This window comes from Meleagris gallopavo, chromosome 21 (genome assembly GCF_000146605.3).
Source record: "Meleagris gallopavo isolate NT-WF06-2002-E0010 breed Aviagen turkey brand Nicholas breeding stock chromosome 21, Turkey_5.1, whole genome shotgun sequence".
NCBI lineage: Eukaryota > Metazoa > Chordata > Aves > Galliformes > Phasianidae > Meleagris > Meleagris gallopavo.
This window is the reverse complement of record NC_015031.2, coordinates 6513749-6531020: the sequence shown is the minus strand read 5'-3', so window position 1 is coordinate 6531020 and position 17272 is coordinate 6513749. Positions and strand designations below refer to the sequence as shown.

Below are 17272 nucleotides of genomic sequence, written 5' to 3'. Positions count from 1 at the left end.
GGTTCTGAAGTGAGGTTGGAAAGATGTGTCAGATGTGTGGGCCATTTTTTGTGCACCACGAAGTATCTCCTTCATCTTTTTGCTATTTATCCCCAGGTACGTGCGTGTACTTGGAAACTTGGTACATGCGATTCAAATAAAAACTAAACTCTGTCAGTTGGTGGAAGTGATGATGGAGCGGAGAGATGACCTTTCATTCTGCCAAGAAATGAAATTTAGGTAAGTAAAGTATTTAGGACAATGTAAACATGTTCAGGTGTAATTTTGTTCCGCTACATGTTTGTTTGTTTAAAAAAAACAGCACTTTTTCATAACAGTCCTTGTCCTCAAATTTAATAATTTAGAATCTGATGCTACATTAAAATTTTATTTTGACTTTAGGGATGCTAAATGTATGTTTTAACAAAAAGAAAATAAATCTGCATGTGTTGCTGGATGGGGTATTCCTTGGTCCACTAGAACTTCACTGTGCGATTCAAATCCGAATTTGTAATAATTAAGATGAGATAAATGGTAGTGAGTGTGCTTGAGGGAATGGATAGTTATTTAATAACCAAAAGCTAGCAATTTTGTGTGTGTATATTTTACAGGAACAAAATGGTGGAATATTTGACAGACTGGGTTATGGGAACATCTAATCAAGCAACAGATGAAGATGTGAAGTGTTTGACAAGGTATGGAAGGATGCTGTTTTGCTGTTTCTGAAATGCTGATGGTGTTTCTGGTGTCATTTGATGTCCATGGATCAGCTGGACTGTGTGGAATTTCTTTAGTGGTCATAATTTTAAGGAAAATGCCAAAACTGAAACTTAATTTTTGATGGGCAGCAACAGGATTGTATTTAATGCATAGCATTCACTGACATGGCTCCTGAGGGTTCTTTCAAAGTGTTCCAATTTCTATTCAATTCTCCTTAATCCAATTTTTTTTTTTAGCATTAGGATTGTTTGCTTTCATTTATGAAGTTAGGTTGTCCTATGATACATTATAAAGTCATCAAAAGTTAGCGTTAAATGTTTTTAGTGACATACTTGCTTTTCAGTTGTTGTCCTTTAATAATGTGTTGCTTGAACCTGTACTGCATTCTGTGATTGCTGTTTTCCTGCTGGACAGAATGCAGACCTTATTCTGGTAGACTTTTCAGCTACAATTAGGTGTGTAAGTGGAAGACTTGGTGCATGAAGAGAAATCTTCAAGTGGGAGCAGAGACCAATGCTGCTGAAATCTGAAATGATTCACAGCTTCTTTTTTTTTTTTTTCCCCAGAGATTTGGACCAAGCAAGTATGGAAGCGGTGGTCTCTCTTCTCGCTGGGCTTCCATTACAGCCTGAAGAAGGAGATGGTGTTGATTTGATGGAAGCCAAATCTCAATTATTTCTTAAGTAAATAGTGACTTTTAACTATTTTTTACTATACAGTGGCTCCAAGTACATGCACCATATGATTACTTTTACTACAAACTGTTTTTTTATTCCAGCTGAATTAATTTAATTGTCCAAAGTTACCTCATACATTCACCATTTCACCAATCTGTCTCCTATGTTTATGGAAACATGTTTGTTTAGAAAACAATTATTTGGTTTGGTTTTGTTTCCCCTTAAACATAGATATATCTTTAACTCATGGGAGAGGAAATAACTGGGTTTGAAATTATATTTAACTGTAAAGGCCCACCTGTGAAATTCATTTTCTTGATCTGAGGAATTTGTATACATGTTTCTAGAGCATTGCATTCCTGTTGTTTCAAGATATTCTTAGACAATGTAGACAGTATTACAAAAAAGATTATTTGGCACACGCATGGGATTTTTTTTTTGAAGGCTTATGGTTTATTTGTTTTTGTATGCAAATCTTCATAGTGTTGCCTTCATATAATCTTTCAGTGATCCAAGTCGTTATCTTTTCCTTTAGATATTTCACCCTGTTTATGAACCTTCTAAATGACTGTAGTGAAGTTGAAGATGAAAGTGCACAAACAGGTGGCAGGAAACGTGGGATGTCCCGAAGACTGGCTTCGCTCCGGCACTGCACTGTTCTTGCGATGTCAAATTTACTCAATGCAAATGTGGACAGTGGTCTTATGCATTCAATAGGTAATGTAATTGGAGAAAACTGTGTGTAATTACGTATTCCATTTATTTTTACATGTTTTTTTAGTTGCTTTATTGGATTTTTTTTTTTTTTGCTTTTTTAAAATGAGGCTTGGGCTATCATAAAGACCTCCAGACAAGAGCTACATTTATGGAAGTCCTCACCAAAATTCTACAGCAGGGAACAGAATTTGATACGTTAGCAGAAACGGTGCTGGCAGATCGGTTTGAGAGGCTGGTGGAGTTGGTTACGATGATGGGTGATCAGGGGGAGCTTCCTATTGCTATGGCTCTAGCGAACGTGGTGCCTTGTTCTCAGTGGGTGAGTTGATTCCTGCATTTTATTTCCTATATTTTTTGAAAATAATAAGACTTGAAATAATTAGTGCAAACACTTTTGAAGTGTAACGGTGCCCACCAAAGTGAGATTAGACCTCTCTTTTGTAATAGTTAGCTTTTCTTAGTATATTCTCAAAAAATGTATTCAGTTTTAAGAGATCTTAATTACAAATGAGTTTTATTTTAAATTTTAGTTGATGTCTAAGTAATTTTATATGCAGCTATTATAATGTATTTGTTTTGATTGACGTTATTCATTACAGATTGTGTGCTGTAATGCAGAAAAACAAAACTATTTGCTCCTCTGTGGAGATTTTAGCAAGATTCTTTGTTATACAGCAGAATAACTGCTTATCTATCTGGACGTTCTGAAATTGCATGATGAGTTATAATGAAAGAGACTTTCACACAGTAGCATAGGGAAGATTTAAGAAAAGGTTGTGTGTGCTTAATTGGATATTTACATGCAAATAGCAAATGTAAAGCGTTAGTACAAGCTTTAACTGGGTGCTCAGATGAACGTTTCCTTGATTCCTTCCAGGATGAGCTAGCTCGCGTTCTGGTCACACTCTTTGATTCCCGGCACTTGCTCTACCAGCTACTTTGGAATATGTTTTCAAAGGAAGTTGAGCTAGCAGATTCCATGCAGACACTCTTCCGAGGAAACAGCTTAGCTAGTAAAATAATGACTTTTTGTTTTAAGGTATGTTATCTAACCTTTCTTTCTGCTACAAATCATGTCAACAACAGGAACGGTTTAGTAATATGAAAATACAAAGCTAACCATCTATGGTGTCAAGCATTTGAGAAAATGAGTTATATGGAAATAGTACAAAGTTTAAATTTAAACTCAGTATAAATTAGTTGTACGTCTCACTGACATCTCTTGAAAATTTAGGGAGTTTTGTGTTTAATGCTTGATGAAATAATTTTTGTTGATGAAAGTAATTTTGTAGATAAAAAATACCAATCCTTCTGGAAATAACCTTTTACCAGCACTGTCTGGCTCAACTCGTTGGGCTTAAGTTTGCATTTAGTCCCTTTGAAAGCTTCCAAAGTAATAAATGTTTCGTTTCTCGGTCTGTGTGCTCTGTATTGTGGAAGAATCTGACTGATTGCTTAACAAAAACATATGTAAGATTTGTAGGTTTGAAGACAAACATTACTAGATATTTATAAGATCTAACTTGGTAAAAACAACTAAATACTTGTACAGAGTTCAGTTATTTTGAAATCCTAACCTATGTAATCTTTAGTCATAGTAGGTCCCTTAAAACGTATGTCCACCTCAGTAATGCGGTGACCTTTTACTTAATGGCCAATTTAAAGATGGTGAGACAAATTGCAAGCTCTTGTTTGTGCTTTCACTTCAGTATAAAATGTGATGTACTATACGGAGATGGGGTGTTGAGTCACTGTGCTTCAAGAAAGATTCTCATCTATTATTATGGTTATTGAAGTGACCTATAGTTTTCTCCAGGTAGTTAAAATACTTGTGGAAGTTGACCACAACTATGTTTTAAGAGTCTGTCTAATACCAAAACAAATGAAGTGTTTTCAGGTTGTCGTAATTCACACAATTTTGTAGTTTTCCTATGGACTGCTATTTTAACCTGGCCATATATGTTGGTTTTCTTTTTTCAACAGGTATATGGTGCTACTTATTTGCAGAAGCTTTTGGAACCTTTATTAAGAACCGTGATCACATCCTCTGAATGGCAGCACGTCAGCTTTGAGGTGGATCCTACAAGGTTTGAGATTCAAAGGGGGGAACAAATGTATTTATTTATATACTTGTCTCCCAGTCATCGTGATTCCCTTTTCACTGTTGCAAATATTTTTTCTCACACTTTCGTGCTTTCTGCTCCGCATTCCTCTGGGCACATTCATTGTATCTACGTTTGTTAGACCCGGGGAGAGTTTACAGAGCTGTCCAGTGCAGTGAGATGAGTTCTGCTGCACGTTCTCCAAGGCCTGAGGGCTTAGAGCCCTTACAAACCTCATCTGCTTGCTACTTCATAACTACTTCATACTTTTGTGTAGGCATAAGGTGGCATTCTCCAGCAGTACCAGAAGGCATCTGGTTTAGGTCATTGAATTAGTTACAGAAGCAGGATGGAATGCATGCATGTTGTTTGCAGTTTTTTTGTTTTGATTTCTCATGTCACTTCAAGACTTGGATTTAGTAACTGTTAACAACTATCAGTTGTTTTGACTTTAATTCTTAGAAAACTTTCATCATTCTTCTTATAAAAAGCTTACCAAAAAGTAGGCCGCCTTTTTAATAGTTTAGCTCTCAAACATCTGTCTCTTAATTCAGGAACTGCTTTCAGAGAAACCATCAGACTGATAGTGCAGACCTCTGGAAGTGATGAATGCTTGTCTTTGTATGGAAGAGAGAGTCCAATGTAGCTGTCTGTTTATTACTGAGTTTTAAATGACCTTCTACTTGTGCAATTTAAAATATTGGTGGTGAAAGATTGTAAATGTACCATAAAAATTCTGTTTACTTTGTGGAATAAGGTTACTGCTCAAAGTACAAGTACAGATAGTGGGATTTGTTTGATTTCCAGTCTTACATTTATGGATCTGTTTCAGGCTGGAGCCTACAGAAAGTCTTGAAGAGAACCAGCGGAGTCTCTTGCAAATGACAGAAAAATTTTTTCATGCAATCATTAATTCTTCTTCGGAATTCCCTCCACAACTTCGCAGTGTGTGCCATTGTTTGTACCAGGTATGCCTGCAGTGATTGCCTGCCCCTGAACTTTGGGGTTTGTTTTGTCAATTCTGACAGCTTGGTCTGATAACGGGTGCTCAGTGGGTATTCCTGAGAGACTTCTATCAGAAGTTTGGTGAATAGCAGGGATCTGAGCTTGAAGACGAGATGCTGCTTTAGGACTTGAGCTGGCAGTAAGGAGGTGACTAAAATATTTTCTTTTTTTAAGGAGTTGTATCACAGCTAAGAATTCAGACCTAACAATCTCAGTGTTTTAGCATCTCAAGTGGGAGACCAAAGATAAACTATGGAGGTAATGGTTATACTCACTTCTATCAGTTTGTCATACAGCTCCCTCTGTAGGGAAGGCAGCAAATAGGGAACAAAAAAAAAATCACTGCTACTTGGACACCAGAATGCAAAACTACATTTTGAATATAAAAACACAGTACTTGTTCACTTTTTATTTCTGATTTAATTGGTCTTGTTTAGAGTTAATTTATTAACTTCATACCTTTGATCAGCTTCATCAGTATAATAGCTACTTGTGCAGTTATTAATATTAAGTTCTCTGCATAAAAATAGTGGCAAATTCTTCAAGGGTATTTCACCCCTGCAGTAAATTTTTCCAAAACTGACTCTTAAATATCTTACCTAAATCACTGCTCTGGGAATAATATTTACAGGTGGACACAACCTCACACTTTACATCTTTGATATGAGAACAGGTTAAAAGGATTATAAAATACTTGTGAATAAATAAATTTTAAAAACAACAACAAAAAGCAATAAAGTTGTATGGGCTTCAGTAAGACAAAACTAGCTGAAGTCCTGATTTCTAGAAAGCATGACTAGAAGCTGATTGTAGTGGAAGGGAATAAATATCTAAAATGTTTTGGCTGTATTTAGCAGAGAGCTGTTGTAGTTACGTGTGCTTCCCTCAATAAGCTCTTTTACAGGTGAAATCAAGACATTACAGCATGCAAGCTTTATTCTGATCTCAATGTAACATGTCTCTCAATTAAGATCTGAAAGCAGGAGTTTGCTGTGGACAACTGTAAGCAAAGCCATAAACTTTTACTGGAAGGGTGTCCACTTGCATATGATTTGGTAAATAACACTGACCTTGCAACTGGAATGCTGCAGATGCTTTGTGCTTTGAGGATGATTAGGCAGAGGGAAATTGTTATATTTGAAATGTAGAATGATAACTGGAGTACATCTTAGTCTATAAAGTAAAATACCTTCCTACTGATACGGGCAACGTGTTCTCCTGGAGTTACCATAGGGTTGCCTGCCAGATGCCTGGAGTCTGTTTTGTGTAAAGGGCTGCTGTGCTTTGCTTAAATGGGTGACCAGATGTTTTTCACATACACAGTATTGATAAATAAAGCAAGTAAACAGGAGGAAGAGAATCTGGAAGAGACAAAGATAAATAAATTGATGGAATTCTCTTCATGATGTGAATTGCAAAGATTGAGTTTGTGGCTTGTGGCTGAAGTTACTTTGTGCTGTCTTATCAACTTTGCAAAAGAAAATTACCAAAGTGGGACTGTTCCTTTGTGTGTTTCTGGTTCGAACATAGGAAACCTGTAGAATGCTCCTGCTGCTTGTGGGACCTGCAGGGAATATAGTCTCCAGTCCTGGAGGAGAATGTTTCACAGGAGAGCTGTGCACAGCAGTTTGTGAGCTGTGAGCCCTGAGGAGTTCTAGAGGAGCAGGTGTGAAGTGAAACAAGGAAAACAGATTTTCTGAGCCTTGTTTGGAAGGAGGACATGCAAAGGAGTTATCAGCCTTTGTGGATGTGGGAGATAGTTGTAGAAAGTGGAAGCAGACACAGAGGAGAAAAAAACCTTGAACTAATTATGAACTGTCAGAAAATATTCTGTGCAGTAGGTACTGCTTGTTTTTTGTAAGTGAATGCTGTGTTTGCATTGTTTCAGTAGAAGTGATAATTTGTTTCTGAAACCAGATGATTGCTGGTCTTCTCCAAATCAATCAAACAAACAAGAGTGAGAAAAACGAATTAGCTTAGCAGTGACACTCATCAGGTATTCTCGCTCTGTAAGAGGTCTGTGGCTAATTTTAATTAGCGTGGGAACATTATAGAAACAGAGATGCTGTATTTCATTGGACATTGCAGACTGCACTGGCATGTGCTGCTTTTACCAGAGCAGATTCCTAATAAGCATTTTCACCTGGACACACACAGCTAACTGCTAGTTCTGCAGTAACTGCATCACATTCACACTTGCTTGTTTTCAGGTGATGTATGTGCTGGAATGTTATGTGGACGAGAATGAACTGATTATAGTCCCTTGTACAAAGAAATGGTGCTGACTATTTCCTAAAAACATAGAAACATACGGAATTGAACACACAAACAACGTGATTTTTCTTAATAAAGAGAGATGGAAATTTTAGTTCCTTTAAATGAAGTAACGTGATGGATAGAGATGGATAAGACTGCTTCTGAAGTTAACTGTTTCCTTCTGGAAATTATACAAAGTTAAAAATTTGGTAAATGCACCATTGGTTATATATGAAAAGGTGTTGAGTAACTTCGAACTCTTCAGTTGGTTAGTCTCACTCGTTTGCTTTTACTCTGTCACGTTTTCAAGCTACAGGAGTTCTCTTCCAATTCTTTTCTTCTCTGATACTCTAAAGATTACATGGACTCTTGGTGTGTGCTTGATCTCAAACCACCGAACACTGTAAGCTTTTCTGTTGATAGAGCTCCAACCATCTGGTGATGCTAGTTTACTGTTATGGCCTATATGGAAGATGGAGGGTTGAGCTCCAAGAGCAAAATGTTCCTTTTTGGAGGAGAGCAGTAGAAGGCAGATGTGCTGTAGCTTTGCTCAGATCCTGATGTAAAATATGGGAGAATGTGATGCTTTGTGGTGGGTTGCTTTGCCTTGAAATTAACATAATCAAAATGAATATCTAGACTATCATGTAGACCTGCTTTTTTTTTCCCTCCATTTTTCACAGAAATGTGTTTATTGTTAGCGTTATCAAAGGCATAATAACCGTGATGAATCACGGATCTAACCAAATTGAAGGACACACAGAGAAACGTTGGGAAGATTTTAAACTCTAAATTTATTTTAAAAGTTAATGCGCATTTCAAAGGTATAACACTTTGTTGTTTGTACTATTAAAATTATTTGGGAATGGTGAATTACATCTGAAAGCTGAATATACAACTTAATGCCCTATATTGTGTATCATGAACACTTTAATGTGGTTTGACTTTTAATCTAGCCAGAAATAGTAGAAATGATTGAAACGCAACATTTGCTTGTTTTATATTTAGTGCTTTGTAAACAAGATTTAATTAAAAACAAGTGGAATAAAACCTCCATCATCAGTCTTTAGTTTATATATTTCATTTTCTGTTGGTTATGTTTGTTACATTTTACTGTGCAATTTACGTACAAGTCAACATTGGTTTTTTGTTGCTGTATGTAGTTGGTGCTGTGACTTGTTTGTGCTCATCTCTGTTCTGTAGGCAACTTGCCACTCTCTTCTGAATAAAGCTACCGTAAAAGAAAAAAAGGAAAACAAAAAATCAGTAAGTTTGGAGACCTTTTTACTAGCCATTTCTTTCAACCCACAACAGAAATCTTTTGCTGTTTGTTCAAAACATCTTCACTGTAGTCTGTTTGAACTCACTGTGAAATCATTCTACTAATTCTGGCACAAAATAGCTTTCATTTCAATTAACACTGGAATTAAGTTATATTTAAAATATTCTCTGTGTGCCTATCTGAGTAAACAAAAAGACATTTTTAACATTACTTCTAGTATGTAATATTCTGATTCCTTTACCTTTGCCATCTTCAAATTAAAAAAAGAATGGAGAAGGAAAATGTTTTCTTTGGTTTGGGGGAAAATCTGAGTCTGTTTAGTTGTTGTAATGCTTTAGTAGGTAACGACTTCAGCTTGCATCCTGCCAGAAGAACAGTTAACTGATGAATTGCTGGAGAAAAAAAAAGCTCCCATGACTTATTCCAGATTTTTTTTTTTGTTTGCCTTGTGAGTAAGCACTAAAATTTAGCATTTGTATTTATTTACTTAGAGAAGACAAGCAGATTTCCCATTGCAACTGACTTACTGGAAATTGTGATGAAGTGATGTCATTAAAAGCTAAGGCTTACCCTTTTCTTTAACAGCGACTTCAAAACATATTGTAAGAATAAAGCTGAGCAGAATGAAAATTTAGGCTTTTATTAAATACTCCCTTACATTTTGCAGTAGCTGAGCATAACAGTAACATGTGGAAATACAAAATCTTTCTTCAAACTAATATTTTGCAAGAAGATATTATCAATAATTGATTCACAAGATAACTGTGAATGAAGTTGCTACTGAACCATAGTGATTCTTGATATGTTATGTATGTGCTAATGGCTTTATCTGTTTTAAAAAGCATGATTAGAGATTGCTCTGGTTTTGGTTTGAAGTATGAGAAACTGGGGAGTATTTGTGTTCTATGTAAACAATTTAACTTTGCATATGAAACTGCTAATTTTGTTATGTGGAAACATAGAATCAGATTTATTATTATTAGCTGTTAGTTTTACAAAAATATGTGTATAAATATTGAATTTTTTTTATGACATTGCCCACTCAGCTTTGGACCATTCTGTGTTTCCTTCTTTGGCAAATCTGATGAGATACGATGGTGACGGAGAGTATTTCAACAAATATCTCCTTCCCTCAAATTCAGATTATTCCTGAAACTTTGTTTCCTATGTCACATTGATGGAGAGGACCCTGAGAATAAAAGTGAAATACTTATGCAAATAAAAAGATCTAAGAATCTGAAAAGAATTATCCATGTTTCTGTGGAAAACTGCATGCTTGAATACAAACATAAGGCATTTGTCCACTTGTCATTGGCTGGAGTTAAGTAGTCAGTAACTTGGAATTTTGTGCTCAGAAATTGACCCCAGCGAGAAAGTTTGTATGAAAGCTGAAGTAAACCTAGCCTGTGTCTGCACAGCCACCTCTCCCCTTCTCTGCCTTCCTTCTCTTTCTTGATTGTCATGCAATGCAAGACCTATCAAGGCAAGAGAATCCTACTCAGCTTTGAGCTTGGCTGCTATGGAAAGAATACGCAATGTGGGACTGCCATACGAGACTTTTCTCCAGTTGCTTTCCTTTAATGCAGATACATTATTTGTAATTCTCGGCTTTGTAGGTTGTTAGTCAGCGATTCCCTCAGAACAGCATTGGGGCGGTCGGAAGCGCCATGTTTCTGCGGTTCATCAACCCTGCGATCGTCTCCCCGTACGAGGCAGGGATTTTAGATAAAAAGCCTCCGCCCAGAATTGAGAGGGGACTGAAACTGATGTCAAAGGTGAATCAGCTTGTATCTTTATTTGGCCGTATTTCATATTCTACCTGGAATAATTCTCTTCTTCAGTGGAGTGACGTGAGGAACGTTTAGTTAAACTTATTTTTGAGTAGCAAAGATCATGTTTATTTGAACTGCAGCTGCCTTGCTGCTTTTACACGTCATAACCTTGTTTGAAAACGTTATTTCCAGAGTAGAGAGAATATGCTGATATTGATTAAGTTCATACCAGTTCTAAAGAAGTGACTTTTTTTTTCCCTGTCTTGAATCTCAAGATTGATAGTTTAATGGTTCTGTACTTCTGAGACCTTTGTGCGTTTTTAATGTTGAGAAATGGTGATTTTCTTTAAATAAGCATATATTATTGCCTTTATGCCTAAGTGAAGTCTTATCCTAATATTTATAATAATGTAAAAGAAGATACTTCAAATTAGTTGTCTTGTGTGGCTTTTGTTTGTTTTGAGGTTTCACAACATCTAAAGATAGGTATTTCTGGTAGTGGAGTTACACTGGCTATCAGCAGTTTTGACATTAAGCCTTTCTGTGCTCTTACCTGTTTTTTATTGTTATTTAGATACTTCAGAGTATTGCCAACCATGTCCTGTTTACAAAAGAAGAACATATGAGGCCTTTTAATGACTTTGTGAAAAGCAATTTTGATGCAGCTCGAAGGTAGGCCCTTTGGAAACTTCTGCAAAGGATCTTTATTGTGTAAACTGTAAGCAGAGATGCGTTCTTATGGCCTTTTAACTCATGCCTACGTGACAGATTTCCATAATATGTTTATAGCAATCACTTGTTTTCATTTCTAGGTTTTTCCTTGATATTGCGTCCGATTGCCCAGCCAGTGACACCGTCAATCACAGCCTGTCTTTCATCAGTGATGGCAATGTTCTTGCTTTGCACCGCTTGTTGTGGAACAACCAGGAGAAAATTGGCCAGTACCTTTCCAGTAATAGGTAAGACTTAAGAATGCCATGAAAGGAACTGCTAATTGGGAATGAACATTTGGAATTTGGAATCAGATGTTTTTGTGGTTAATATTGAGAAGAATTTCATAGATGGAAGTCTGACTTTGGGAACTTCTTTTTTAGTTTTTTTCCCTTACTTACAGCCCATTACTGGGAAAGGGTCTGAGGTGTTTGGACTCTTTACTGCCAGCTTTCTGTGCACTTACATAATTATATCTCGATGTCTGTCATATGTTTGTAGAAATAACATGTAATGCATTTCTCTCATTATTTCTCTTATAAAAAAAAAAAGTTTTCAAACTCTAAAAAAGAAAATATAGTCTCTTCAAGATAAGGGAGGATACTGGGCAAAATGCTACAGGAATTACTGAGTAAAGAAGGACCTATCTTATAAGAAATTTGCTGTTTCTAGGGACCACAAAGCTGTTGGAAGACGACCTTTTGACAAAATGGCTACTCTTCTTGCCTATCTGGGACCACCTGAGCACAAACCTGTGGCAGATACACATTGGTCCAGTTTAAATCTCACCAGTTCGAAATTTGAAGAATTTATGACAAGGTAATGAGATTATTGTGGGTTTTTAGTCTTCAGCATGTTGAGTAATTTAAGTAGTTATTAAACCTGCAGCTTTCGTTCTGAAGGAATGTTCAAAAAGTTGGTTTCACACACACCTGCTATGGTTGTAAGTAGATTTTAATAATTGAGGAACCTCAGTAGCTTTTGTGATTTAACAAAGGTTCGAGATTTTATGAACTTAATACTTCTGTTTAAAGATGCAAATGGAGGGTTTGGGTTTTGCTTGTTTGTTTTTGGTAAGGCAGTTGTGGAAAGTTGATGTCATGTTCTACTTCTTAGGCATCAGGTACATGAAAAAGAAGAGTTCAAAGCTTTGAAAACGTTAAATATTTTCTACCAGGCTGGGACATCTAAAGCTGGCAATCCTGTTTTCTACTACATTGCTCGGCGGTAAGGAATCTTTCGCCTACCCTGTCTAAAATAAACATGCAGAATCGAAAGTATCAAGTGTATATGTGAAGTGACACAAACAGGACTCTGGAAGTAGCTTATCTGCTAAATTTTGGAGACCATGTTTTTGAACTGTGATCAGAACTAACTTAGAACTGTCATAGTTCTTACACCCTGGACTGCATGGGTACCTGTAGAAATATACCTGAAACTTTAAATGAATTTTATTTATTTTTTCACTGTTTGAAGTAAACCACATTACTATTTACCCTCCAACCACATTACTGTTAACCCTTTATCAGTGATTATGACATCTTCACATTATGAAGTATAAGATGGAATAACAAGTTAAAACATGAGATACAGTTTCTCAAAAAAAATCCCCCTATCCCATTTTAAAGAGTAATACAAGTACTTAGAAGGTTTGTATATAGTGAACACCATAGTGTTGCTTCAGTTATTCATAACAAGTAGCATGCTGCAATACTGGATTTAGGAAGAACATCCTAAGGTTAATATTAGTCAGTTTATGATCAAACAAGTACTAATTCACTCTGTTTAAATCTGTGTTTGAGTCAAATGAAATAAGGCTGCGAAGGTGCTACTACAGTAAGAATGCAAATGAAACTTGGTATTTTAATTCAGTTATTAAATAACGACCTTTTAAAATCTGTGAATCTGTGAGGACAGCATGTTCAAAGCAGTATCCATAGAAACTGAGAATGACTTTAAGTACTGAGCACAGACTTGTTAACAAAAGGAGAATCGTGGTGCTCACAGCCAAGCGAGAGGCTGCGTCACTGGGCTCAGTGCTGGTGCCTTTCCTCTCGGCACTGTTGGTGGTGCCTCTGCTGTACCCCAGTACTGCTGCTGGGTCCACGTGGCACTCAGCCATGCTGTCAGGTCTTGTGGATGCTGCTGAGGTCGGGTTGTCGCATTGCCTTTTGGTGCCCCTGGGTTCATGGTTGTGCTTCTGCTGCTATTGCAACGTGACTTTTGCTGGTACTGCTGGTGGGTACAGAGCCATGCCAACACAGCTGCCCAGCACTGCTCCCGACGCACTGTTTGCGGTTGCTTTGTCTCCTCCTGGTGCTTCTGCTGCTGATGGAGTGTTTGTGTGCTGGCAGAGGGGTGCTTGCTGCTGTACCGTGTTGGCGGGTGCGCAGTGTCAGAGTGATGGTGCTCCTGCTTGTTGATATGAGGCTGGGAGCAGCTTTTGTGGTGCCTGAGCTGGTGGCTGTGGCCTGCTGCTCTCTGTGAGGCCTCTTCCAGTTAAGTGTTGTGAGCTGGAGTGAACTGTCAGCAGAGCCTCTGAGTGCACGTGGCGAGGAAGGCATTTCTTGGCAGCATATTCTGTTTGTATTAAACAATTTATGTAAATGGTCGTTTGGGTAGGGTGATCATAAGGTGGAAAAAAAAGGAAGTCTGACATAGTTCATCCATGTGGATTGAGAGCAAAGTGCCCAAGCTTCTTGTTTGTTGTGCACTTAATGAAGGAATAGTAAACATAAAGAAGCAGTCACTACATAAATTTTGTTTTCGTTCCCACTTCTCTCTGAACTGTTTTTCAACAATATATTGTTCTGAATTAGAACCTACATAAGAAAATGTATGTAAGTTAGGCTTTCATTTTCCTTTATTTTTACTTGGGGAAATCAAACCTTATGTTTGAGCACTGCATCTATGCTAGGCAGCAGAGAAAACATGAATGATGCCTTAGAGGTTGAGCTGTGATACAACTAGCAGTAAAGTGAGTGTATCGGGCGCCAGGACTGAAACTAGCTCACCTAGCTTGAGGTATTCCATTTGTTTTTAAGTTCTTTTTTTTCCCTAGAGGCTCCTGCAACTAAATGCACACGTGGTTACAAAAGTTCAGCTAAGGACCCATTTTTAATCGCTCCATCATGTAGGTGACTGGCTTGTTGTGAACACTTAAAATTGTGTATTTTGGGTTATTCTGAAGTTGGTTTCTACATAAGCTTGAAAAAGGGTATGGTGTTCTTGGGACAGCATGGTTCAGCTCAAATAAATTTGTTTTTTAAAGCCTGCAGGTTGTTTCAGACAACGTAACTAACTTGAATGTCAGTAGAATTTTAAAGACTACAGGATTCTAAACTAGGTATGCTGCTCTCAATAGAAAAAAAATTAACATTGAAAATACAGGAATAAAAATGGATGTTTGGAATCTCTGATGTTCTCCCAGTTGTTGTGTTTGTTCACTGCTGTAATTGAATAAGCTTGATAAGTTGTCATCCGTCCGTGGCAAGTGAGAAGGGTCAGCTGGGTCATTCCATACCTCAACTCCTACCTGCATTTATTGCTCCTTCCTTCAGTTCTGTCAGAGGCATTTTGGAAACTGCTTCTCTGAGACTCGTGCATGTATCCATCATGAGGAAAAGTAGTCTCTTTAGGATGGAAAAAAGCAGAATGTATACTTTCAGAAATACTTCCGTTTTTCAAAATAACCAATCCTTTTGTTGAGGAAAATGGGTTGGAACTTGTTCTCTCTGCCCTCCTCCATATCTTACAGAAGTTATATTGACTATATGACAACAAAAATAAAAATACATCTCCTCTACATTTGAATAAATATGATTTCTGTTGAAATATATTTAAAATTGCTGTTGTACCCTGGCATAGTTAATTTTGGTGTGAGTGAGCCTGTTGAAATGAGACTTTTTCTACCTTTCTTCAAGTGAGATGCTTAGTGAACACAAATAGATAAGTGAAGCAAACCCTGAATACTTGGTGTCTGTACTTGGATTTTATTCACCTTCTCCTTGCTTTATCTGAGAAAACATGTAATCTTTAGTGTCATTAAGTGCTGATTGTGATTTGGATGTCTGATGCTCCTTGGATAAGGTGCCAGCTCTGTGTGAATGTTGTATACAGGGGTTTGGGAGAAATCTGTCCAGGTTTGGGCAAATTGGTAATGGGCCAGAATAAAGCAGTGTGTGAATCATGAGGCTGGATGGCACCTATTTGTCATGCCAGTTACTATTTATTGCCTTTACCACCCTTTTTATTACTTCTTCTCTTGGGCTGCTATGTAAGCTGTGGTTTCTTTCCACGAGGCTGCTGTTCAAACCTAGCAGGTGGGACCTCTTTTCTGCCTGACACTGCAGACAGGGACGTGGCTGAGTGGTGTTCCTTTGGGGTATTGAGCCAGATGTCATGTTTTGAGGTGTGAAATGTGGAAAGGCTGTTCAGGTCTGAGCTGCCAGTACATCTGAGGGCTTGCAGCAGGCAAGTTTTCTTTTTTAGCTTAAAGTCTTGTTGCTAGGGCATTGTTGAGTCATTTCTCTGACATATCTGGATCAGTTTATATCCTCTTGTGCTGTGAAATTTAATCTCTTCTGCCTTTTTTTTTCTCTGTGTTTTGTTTCCTGGATAACAACCAGACTTCCAAAGCCAGTGCTCTCTGTCTTCAATCCTTGCACTGTTACTACAGTGGTCGATACACCAGTATATATTGATCCTGAAGTACTGCCATTAAGTGTTAAAGCTGCTATCTCAGACTAATTAATAGGAAGCATGGGAACAGAAACCTCAGAGTTGCTTCACACTGCAGCTGCCTGTGCAGCAATTTCAGCCTTTTGAAAGCAAACATATTTCTGCATCGAGCCGTGCTGGATCATGTCTGGAGCAGCCTACAGATAAAGACAGCAGCATTTTCAAAAAGACTGTGGAATGTTATATTGAAGTGTTAGATAGTCATTTTGAAACAAAGAATTTCCTGAGGATGGGTTATGGTATTTATATTTATCGTGGACTGAGTGCCCTGCCTGTTAGAAGCACAGCAAGCTGTTCTGCAGCACTCACATCCATGCGTGTTGATTTTATTTCAATCTGACTGTGCTGTTGCCAAGCAACAGGTGCCTGCCTCCCACACTGCCTGCCTACTTGTGCTCTGTTATCAACTCATTTGTATTCCAGAAAAGTACAAGGGAATCCAAATTTAATCTGCTTATTGGAGGCAGTCTGACTGAGAAGCCCTCTTTGCTTGCACCGACCAAGGGCGAGTTGTAGATACAGAGCATGGCCATAGAGTTTGCAGGGAGTGCCATCTCACTTCCATACACATCTGTGATTTCCTCCCTCCCCCCACCTCAGTCAGTGGATGCCTTCAGTAAACTGCACAATCCCATTTCCATTTCCAAGTGTTCATCAGCTTGCTTCAGACTTTGAAGCCTGGGAAGCACATCGTTCAGTATGGGACTTGGTTTTTGCCTTGAATAACATCTGAAAAAGCAGGATTTCCCAAAGGTTTGTTGTTCACTGAGTAGTCTAATTGCAATTGGAATGTTCTCAGAGTGTTTAAAAGTTAATTCCATGTTGGCTTTTTGCATCCAGTAGGATTTTGCTGAGCCATTCAGCACAGGATGCCAAGAGACGTGTCATGTTTCATGTAATTCTTTCAACATAATATAATTCATTTAAGGTGTTTTAGTCACAGCACCTCATTTTGTGATCTCTGTCTTACCTTTCAGTCTAAGCTGCTTTAAACTGTGTGGGATGACACCATATGAATGAGATAACTCTAGAAAATGCCTAATTCTGAACGCAGTAGGTTGATGCTGTTTTAGAGCCAGTCACAGTACTTGACAAGTACAATTCCTGTCCAAAGAGGATGGCAGGCCATGGCATTTTTTTTATACAGATGCTGCTTACTGGAATTTATCTGTTTATATCAGATTATATGTGGAAAATATCTGGAACTTGTGCAAGTGGGGAACTCTTTCAGAATTCAGATGTTGCCATTTACTAAATGCACTTCTGCACATGTTGCTCATAGTCTAAGTTCTCTAAATTTTGACTTGGATG

General features: G+C 37.7%; 1 protein-coding gene across 2 annotated transcripts in view; it reads left to right on the top strand.

Moving 5' to 3' along the window:
- NF1 (neurofibromin 1) overlaps positions 1-17272 on the top strand; it is a 70613-nt gene that overhangs the window by 20769 nt on the left and 32572 nt on the right. The window contains exons 22-35 of one of the 2 annotated variants that reach the window (XM_019621969.2): positions 97-219; positions 591-674; positions 1266-1382; positions 1912-2093; positions 2201-2412; positions 2971-3132; positions 4077-4180; positions 5028-5163; positions 8660-8722; positions 10355-10513; positions 11085-11182; positions 11323-11469; positions 11894-12040; positions 12338-12448. In XM_019621969.2, coding sequence (XP_019477514.1) covers positions 97-219; positions 591-674; positions 1266-1382; positions 1912-2093; positions 2201-2412; positions 2971-3132; positions 4077-4180; positions 5028-5163; positions 8660-8722; positions 10355-10513; positions 11085-11182; positions 11323-11469; positions 11894-12040; positions 12338-12448 — 1845 coding nt within the window. The remainder of the gene's footprint in view (positions 1-96; positions 220-590; positions 675-1265; positions 1383-1911; positions 2094-2200; positions 2413-2970; positions 3133-4076; positions 4181-5027; positions 5164-8659; positions 8723-10354; positions 10514-11084; positions 11183-11322; positions 11470-11893; positions 12041-12337; positions 12449-17272) is intronic. The other variant, XM_031556444.1, reaches the window with a different exon arrangement.